The sequence below is a fragment of the Cebus imitator genome, unplaced genomic scaffold, assembly GCF_001604975.1.
Source record: "Cebus imitator isolate Cc_AM_T3 unplaced genomic scaffold, Cebus_imitator-1.0 Scaffold279, whole genome shotgun sequence".
Lineage (NCBI taxonomy): Eukaryota > Metazoa > Chordata > Mammalia > Primates > Cebidae > Cebus > Cebus imitator.
Genome location: NW_016107594.1, coordinates 2,302,775 through 2,312,488, shown reverse-complemented (window position 1 = coordinate 2,312,488; position 9,714 = coordinate 2,302,775). Strand labels below are relative to the sequence as shown.

The 9,714-nt window shown below is 37.2% G+C and overlaps 1 protein-coding gene across 2 annotated transcripts in view; it reads right to left on the bottom strand.

Moving 5' to 3' along the window:
* CSMD1 (CUB and Sushi multiple domains 1) overlaps positions 1 to 9,714 on the bottom strand; it is a 2,110,588-nt gene that overhangs the window by 565,299 nt on the left and 1,535,575 nt on the right. For both annotated transcript variants that reach the window (XM_017501161.1, XM_017501162.1), the window contains exon 11: positions 8,638 to 8,741. In XM_017501161.1, coding sequence (XP_017356650.1) covers positions 8,638 to 8,741 — 104 coding nt within the window. The remainder of the gene's footprint in view (positions 1 to 8,637; positions 8,742 to 9,714) is intronic.

The window sequence follows — 9,714 nt, the reverse complement described above, 5'->3', positions numbered from 1 at the left end:
AAAAAAACAATCAATGTCATCTACCATTGGAAGAGGCTAAAGAAAGAAGATGATCTATCAGCTAATACCAAAAAAGAAACATTTGACAATTCACAGGATATATTGTGCTCATGAGTTCAAAGAGTCAACACAGTAAACATGTCAATTTTCTCCAAATTTATCAATAGATTTAATGTAATTCCTATCACAATGTATACAAACATTGCTGAGAGTACACATGTATGTATGTATGTATATGGCATTCTCAAACTTATACACAGTAGCACCTGCCCTAGAATATCTATGCTTCTTGACAAAGAAGAATAAAGTGAGAAACATCACTCCATCTGATATTAATATTTACTGAACAGTTAATCAGTAATGTGTGGCACTGGTAGAGAACTAGACACACATCAATGTAACAGAACAAAGAACTCGGAAATAGACCCACACAAATACATCCAACTAATTTTTGACAAAGGCAGAAAAGCAGTTCAATGGAGCAAGGCGATTCCTTTCAACAAATGCTACTAAGCAACTGGACAAAGTGCAGGGCAAACCATGAGCCTCAAACTATTTATCACACCATATACAAAAACTAACTCAAAAGAGATAAGAGACTTAAATGTAAAACATAAGATGACTAAACTTGTAGGAAAATGTATAGAAGGACTTCTCTGCAAAGTATGGCAAGGCAGAGTCCTTAAACTTGACACGAAAAGCACTGGCCTTTAGAGGAAATGCCCATAAACTAGACTTCTTCAAAATTAAAAGTTTTTGCTGTATCAAACTGACACAAAAAGAGTAAAAAGCCAAAGACTGAGAAAAAATAGCTGGAAACCATGTATTCTACAAAGCACTAATATCTCAACTATACAAAGAATTCTCAAAGCTTAATGGTAAGAAACATCCGTTAAGAAAATGGGAAAAAGACAGACATTTTGCCAGCAAGGATGTCAAATAGTATATAGCACATGACAAACTGTTCAATATCATTAGCCATCAGGAAAACGCATATGAAAACCACAAAGAGGTGTCACTACACATCTTTTAGAGCAGAAAAAGTAATGATAAAACCAATTGCAGGGGATGGTGTGAGCATGAGGGCCACTTAACATCATGGGCTATGAACTGGGAGAACCATGCCAGAAAAACAGTTGGGCAGTTTTCTACAAAACTAAACATACAACTAACATACAACTCAGCAATTACACTCCTGAGTAATTTTCCACGACAAATAAAAACTCATGTTTATATGACAAAACTCATGTTAAAATAGCCTTCTTTGTAATAGTCAAAAACTAAAAGCAATCCAGGGGTCCATCAGTGGGTGAATATACAGAAACTGGGGAATATTCATACCTGGAAATACTAGTCATCAAAAATTGGAAACAAACGATTGCAGTACACAACATCCAGGTAATTTTGCTGAGTGAGAAGCAATCATAGAAGGTTACACACTGCATGCTTCTAATTATATAACATTCTTGCAATGACAAAATTTTAGAGCTGGAGGGCAGATAATAGTTGGCAGGGGTCAGGATGAACATTGAAAACAGGGGGTTTGCTCTGGTTATAGAAGAAAACATGAGGGATCTTTGGGGTATTCAAAATTACCTGTGTCTTGACTGTGATGGATACATGAACTTAAACAGGTAGTGAAATCGTATAGAACACACACACACACACACACACACACACACACACACAGAGAGACACACACACACACAGAGAGAGAGAGAGAGAGAGAGAGAGAAATGAATATGAAGAAAACAGGAAATTAAATTAGATGGGTGTGGTGATACATGTCTGTAATCCTGGCTACTCTTGAGGCTGAGGCATGAGAATCACTTGAACGTGGGAGGCAGCAGTTGCAGTGAGCTGAGACTGTGCCACTGCACCCCAGCCTGGGTGACAGATCAAGACTCTGTCTCAAAAAAATAAAACAAAATAAAATAAAACAGGAAATCTGAGTAAGATCAGTGGACCACATCAAGGTGAATATCCTGGTTGTGACATTTCACTATAGATTTACAAAATACTTCCACTGGGATCCAAACAAAGTATACAAGGTTCTCTTTGTATTGACACCAGGGTTTCAGTGACTATCAATTTGAGCTGTCCTTGTCTTCGTCTAGCAGATAACAAGCAAACCAAATAAATGTTTAGATGCTTGTCAAGAGACAATACAGGTGCACTAAATGACAGTTCAATCTTCTCTTTCCTTCTTCCTTTCTATTATATTTCATTTCCAAATTTGATTCTGAACACGGCAAAACTCTGGATGTTTCATTATACTAAGAGAGCGATGATATCTATAGTAATGCAATAATATGTTCTCTCTGTACTGTACTTTTAACCTTTTTTTAGTTTTAAAAACTATTCTTTATCTACCATTCTATTTGACTCAACAATCCTTTGAGGGTAAAAGGCATAAAGGAGGGAATAAGAGTTGATGCACTATAACTGCATGCCATCTATTGTTTTGATGGACTTATCTCCCCAAAGTAATAACAGCCTTTAATGTTAACTTCAGATAAAAAACAAACAATAAAATCTTCACATGCTTTTGACTGGTGAACTGTGGAAGAGATCTCTAGATCTTCTGGTTCTGTAAAGAAAGGCATGCATTTTTTGGCTCCTTAGAGAAAAAGTGAGTCTATACCTGTGATAGAACAGCTGGAAATGACTCCTGCTGCTCACTCAGCTGTCTGGACCCCAAAGTAGCTGAAATGGAGCCCCACCTTATTTGCAGCAGAAGGTGCCCTCGGGCTCAGGTTCCCGTGGGACCTATAGTTTCTTCTGCCCTGGAGGAAGGTTTCCTGCAAGATACATCCCATGGGTCCCCAAGGTCCCTGGGTCTGCTGGCTTTCTCAGATAGCTCCGCTGCAGCTGCTAGCTCAAATCCAAAATGCTGAAGCCCAGTGGTTTGTTAATTCCCGACGACAGGGTTCTTGGAAGAGTAATCCCAAACCACATGGTATCCAGAGAGGTGTGGCAATGTCTGAACTCTCCAGTGGTAATGATGAAGGCTGGGCAGCCCCAGCCCTCCCAAAGCTGGCCACTCAATCCTCCTTGATTCTGGGGAGATGATCCTGAATTGGTCACACACAGAAGGGGACACAAAAGCACTCAGCTGGCAAAACACTCTACTAACCAGGCCAAGTAACCATCACTAAGGAGAAGGCCAAGACTGTACTAGAAATTATACACAAGTGACTTGGTTATTCTAGTAAACTCTCTTCAGACAACAGTGACTAATGTACCATCAGCATAAACTTAAGGCATATTTCAGGAATAGCATATATAAATCAATGCATCTAATCACAAGGAGGGTATTTTAGACTCATTCAAGTACTGGGTAAATTTGATGTACAAATATTTAGAATTCTTATGTTTATCTACATAGAATAATGGAATTGCCAGATAGAATTTTAAAACGAGGCACCTACAAATACACTGTCAAGAAGAGGGGTCCCTTTTTAATGCTGAAATTGTTTGTGAACGCTTGTAAGAGTTCCTGGTAGCTTATAAATGGCACTAAGTCCTGAAAGCATCTCATGGAATATTTTGTAATTTCCCAGAAATTGTATAAATCCTCAAGGCAATGTTCAAACCTCATCTAGTACTGTTACCAATTTTTTATAACAAGATTCCATTAACATTTTAATATTTGAGGTTTTATTTATTTTTAAACTTGTTTGCATCCCATTATAGATGTGTATTTTATGAGTAATTTACTTTGTAGACACAAAAGACTAAAAAAAGACTCTACAAATGCAATCAAAATATAATTAGAAGAGGTGATTTTTTTTTCTAAAATCAAACCAAATAAATATTTAGAGACTCATAATATTATTATTGTTTTTTCTTTTTGAAATAGGGTCTCACTCTGTTGCTCAGGCGATCATAACTCACTGCAGCCTTGATCTCCGGGGCACAATCAATCCTTTCCCCTCAGCCCCCTGAGTAGCTGGGACTACAGGCATGCACCAACATGCACAGCTCATTTTTGTATTTTCTGTAGAGGCAGGATTTTATCATGTTGCCCTGGCTGGTCTCAAACTTTTGGCCTCAAGTATTTCTCCCTCCTCAACTTCCCTAGGATTACAGGTGTGTACCACCATGCCTGGCTGATAACATTTCTTTTGATCACTTACATTCAAGGCTAAAACCAATAGATATATATCAAGAAGATAATCTGCTTCTCATGGTATGAAATGTAATATAAAATCTGTAGCAATATTAGCCCTCTTACTATTGATAATGTATATTCATATTGCTAATCATATGAAATGTATACGAGTAGACTAGTTACTCCACAAGGCTAGGACTATAGCTTATTTTTTCTGTCTCCTCACTGAATCCTAGCAAAATATTTGGCATTCAATAAATAATTCTTCAAAGAATGAAGCAAGAAAGTTTCCAGATAAGAGGCAGGAAAAGAAAAGCTAACAATGGATAGTCTTTAAGTCCAGAAGAGAGTTCTCACAGTTGAGTCAGTCTGTACTATCAGTGGCATCCCGGCTCACAGGCTGTGCCATTATGCAAAAGATACTATAAAGAGAAATAGTTGGGATCATGTGATTCTAGAGTTTTAAGAACCTTATTTCTAATTGCTTTGATTTCTAATCATGTTTTCTCATTATAATTTTTTTTTAAATCTAGAATGTGCTTAAGTCAACATCTTTATATCTTTATTACCAACATCAATTGTTCATGCTTTCCCCCAAAGCACTAAATGTTTAGTGATTGTCTGTGATAACATTAAAGATATATAAAGATACACACACAAACACACACATCTGTGCATAGTGTCTGCTTTTTGTGGCCCTTCAGCAGTCTTTTAATAAAAAGAAGATGATGCCCTTTACTCAGGATCAGCAGAAAACAGCAGGGAGAAATGAAGTCTCAGCCACGCCAGGCAGTGTCTAGGAGCAAGGAGCAGTTTCAATAAAAATGAATTAAGCCAGCACTAAGAAACAACCAGTATCCTCATCTGTCATTCTACACATTTGGATAGGCAGAGGCTACCCTACATGTTCACAGATGTATCTAATAATATTGACTATTCATCCCCGCAGAGAGACAGGCATTTTAAAACTGCAACCTGTGCCTGACATCCACAGAACATTCTGAATTAATGAAATCCCCTGGTTATCAATGACTAATAGCTACACAGGCCAGATGGAATCCAGGGAAGGCCATACCTCTCCATGCAGTTCCTCTGCAAATTACATTTGAGAACAGTCTTAATAGATGTGCTTGGAAAGAACTCAATAGACATTTGCAAAGAAAGTTACTTCATTTTAAGTCTGACATTCTATAAATATGAGCTGAGTTCCTTCCTCCATCTCTCAGGAAAGGTGGATTATTGAAGGAGTCCCTTAACGCTGTTATTTTTTTCTTTCCTTCTTTTTTTAATACCTTAAGTTCTGGGGTATATGTGCAGATTGTGCAGGATTGTTACATAGGTATACACATGCCATGGTGGTTTTCTGCATCCATCCCTCCGTCATCTACATTAGGTATTTCTCCTAATGTTATCCCTCCCCAATTTCCGCACCCTCTGCTATCCTTCCCCTATTCCCCCATTCCCCGACAGGCCCTGGTGTGTGATGTTCCCCTCCCTGTGTCCATGTGTTCTCATTGTTCAACACTCACTTAAAAATTAAGAAAAGTCATTAAGAGAAATAAGAATGTTTAAAACCATACTGAGGATGAGCTATTTTTGGCTATTTCATTTCATAAATTTCTCTTAAAATCAAGATTTGAGTAGAATTCCATAGTTTCCACAAAAAGGAAACCCACAAAATATTGAGTTTAAAGTAGTTAAAGCCAGTCTGTCACAATGAGGTTTTAAACTGCTGCTTTATTTGAATTGTGTCATGTGATCGTGTGACTTCATATACTGACTGGTATTTAAACTATTCCAGTGTATCTGTCATTTCTCCAATTAGATTATAGACTCTGTGCTGGGAAGAATGTTTGGCATATAAGTACTCATAAGTATTTGTTGACGTATCTCCTGAAATTACCTGTTTATTCAGAGGCCAGCTGTGATTCTCTGACTGTGTTGTATTATTTTTCTGTGATTTGGTACACTAAGGACATGTATCAGTGGCTTTTCCTTCCTCTTCTGTAGCTGATTAAATGCCCAGCTGATTCCTGCTACATTATGTTTCCCAAAGGGCACCTCAGTGTGATTCAGTTGGCTATTTAGTCTTTCATTTATAGATTCAAGCTATTGAGAGAAGGCTCTAATAATACTTGTGTCAATGTAATGCACAGTTTGCAATTGCTTTCTTAACAACAAATCGCATTAAAAATGAGTGTATGATTTTGGATCTTTAATAATAACCTAAGGGATTTCATAAGGCATTACCTGGCTGTATTTATATTTTAAATTTTGCAGTTATTTAACAATTTTTCTTATTTATTTTAGTGGCATCGTCTCTTAAGTTAGGTGTTTTAGTAATAAAAATATGTGTGGGCTACATTTTTCAGCTCTCCAGAGTGTTCGCACGCATTATTTCATTTTTCTCTTTCCCACAGGCTAGAAAAGTTTATTATCCATATTTTATAGGCAGGAAAAAAGAGGAAGAGAGAGAGAGAGAAAATGACTTCCCTCAGGGTCACGGAGATAGTAAATAGCTGGAGCCAGAAACTCCATCTTTGACTTACAGGCGGATTTCTATCCACTGTAGTGCTGTTCCCCAACACTGCCCCAGGTCAAAGGCAGGCAGTGTGTGTGACAATCACCTTAGAAGCTCGCCCAAAATACAGATACCTGGGCCCCCAGATGTAGGACTCTGTTTTAAAAAATAAAGAAACCTATTTTTATCTAGTAATTGGACAAAAAATGAAAAAACAGTCATCATTTGGCAAGTGTGTAGAAAAATAGGAACCGCATGTTTTTCTTATTTTTTGGAAATGTTTTTAAAATGTTTATAAAAATTTAGGGGGGAATAATTGCAGAAGTATAACAATGTAAATGAAGATGACTCTTCACCCCAAGTCCTTGCTGGAAATGTTCCTGAAGGTACATCAAACAAGTATGCCAATGTCTACGTACAAAGACATTCACCACACAGCTGCTAACAAAACTGAAAGAATGGGGTCGGGGTATGAGCGTCAGATGCAAAAGACTGCCAAAGGGAAGCAGGGAAAAGCATGGTGGGTCCACAGGTGATGAAGACTCCAGACCCTGGAGCAATATCACGTCACTGAGTTGGAATCCCTGCCTCAACATACACTAGGTTTATGAACTGGGGTAAATCCTTTAACCTATCAAAACTTCAGTTTCGTCATTCACAAAGTAATGATATCATTAGCCCAAAATTCCCAGAATTCTGGTACAGATTGAATAAGGTAAAATGTACTATGCATTTAAAATAGTGAACAGAGCCTAAGAGACATATAGAAGTTAGCCTTGCTATTACCAGTGTTATTCTCATTGTTATTATCATATGTTGTGGTCCAGCAACGTGATTTCAATTATGATTATTAGTAACAGTTGGAATGGGCCAGTAGGAAGATATGCTAGAGGTAAGGGCTGTCTTGCAAAATGTCCAACATACGGTGAACAAAGGATGCATATTCCTAGTGGAATCCTATTCTGGTTCCAATGATTTTTAAGGGCATATACAGAACAGCTGGCTAGTGCTTTTGCAATGTGTGAATTTTCTCATAATAAATAAATAAGAGGATAAGGTGAGTATAATAGACTGCATCTTTTTTCTAGCATAGAAATATGGGATGCTACCAGGGGCAAGCTTCCTCACAAATGATAAGCCATCCTCACCAGTGTATAAGTAGACAAAGAAAGTCAGAAGAACACCTGCAGAATGTTTTCCATAGAGCTACATTGTGAAGTGAATCTATCTGTGGAGCTGCAAAGGCAGGTAAGAGCAGGTATTTCCTTTCTGCTAAAAACAGAGAGGAAGTACACCCTCAAATCATCTTCGTAATTTTGATAAATCAGGTCCAACAAAACTGACAAAAACTGTGTTTGAGGCCCTCTCTCTGGAAGTAGCTGAAGTGGATGCCCAGGTCATAAGGCTATAGAACAGTCTGTGATTCTGGTGAAAACTTAGAAGTGGGATCAGTCTGCTGATATTCACAGCAAGGCTGTCAATGTGTTTGCTAATACTCTGGAAAGAGAGCTCTTCAGAGGTACACTGAGTCACCTCAACATCACTTTCCCCACGATGTCTCTTTATAACGCAGTTTTACAGAAAGTGTGGAAAGGTGCATGGCATTATTCCAAAAAAAGATCTGTGCTAAAAAGCACCTGTACTTCTTTAAAAACACTTGATAATATACCATCACAGGGAAGCAGATGCAGAGAGGTTAAAAGAGAGGGGTTTATTTGAAAAATTTATTATTTTCTGTTACCTCAAGAGTAAACTAATCTTTTGCCATAAACATATATATTTTTAATGATTGCAGAAAAACAAGTGAAACAGATAAAACATAATCCTAAATTATACCCATAATTTGTTCTCATATAAAATCAGATTACAAGCCACTAGATTAGTCATAGATGGCACGAATCAAACACCTGAGTTTTTTAAGTGCAAGTCTGTAGCAGAATCTCATCTCCATCCACCATGCCCCAGCACTGCATGCATAAGAGAAGCTGAAGGACATACTCACACGTACAAGACCGATCTGGTGTCTCCCACCTTCCCAGCGTCACCGACCGTCAGTGTGTCATAGCCTCTCTCCAGCTCAAATTCTTCAAAGGCAAGCTTGATGACCTAAACACAAGGTACAAAATAGTGGCTTAGAACAATAGGCATTTCCCATGACTTTAATAAGTACTGCAATATCTAGTTATAGTGTTAAATTTTGCTCCTTGATATCAATGTCAAATGATCCCTGAGCTGCTTTAAGTAGTTAACATGGATAATTATATACATTTGATAGCCTGGCATTGTAGAATTTTATGAAATTCAAAATTGCTATTACTCCCAACTTAGGTGTTTTCACCTCTAAAAATGAAACAACCTCTACAATACTTTAAGTCAAATATCTACCAAATGTTTAACATTTTCAGTGTTTGAGTGTTTAGATTAACCAATAACTAAATTCACATAAGCAAAATAAATGTTGATTATAGTTAATGACATATATTTTGACCATACCCAGAATACCTTGCAATAAATGTTTAAAGTTCTATATGCATCTAATTATTCATATTATTTCATGTAATTATCCACACTAACACTCAAAAAGACTTCATGAGGACACAAAGTTGTCCTATATATTTAGCCTTGCAAAGGCTTTACGTTTTTTGTTTGCTTATTTTTTACAAAGAATGTTTGTCATGATGACCAGCACCATGACATCTGGACAATAATGGTTTATGTTTGGCATGCAATATGTTATAACCTATTAACTGCTTTCTATAGAGCACAAGATCTTTTTCTCCTGAAAGACAAAATTCTTCCTTTGGTGACAAATACTATGATGAAGGAAATGTTGGGTTAGAAATCTGGGTAGTAAGGAGAAAAAGGAAAGATGATAAATACAGGATGATAATTAGGGGAATAATAGATGACAGATTAGATGGATGGCAGAAGATACAGACAGATTAGATGACAAATAAATAGATACATACATACATAGATGATGATAGTATATAGGTAGATCACAGATAGTATATAGGTAGATAGATGATAGACTGGATGGATGGATGGGTGGATGGAGAAATGGCAGATTATACACAGA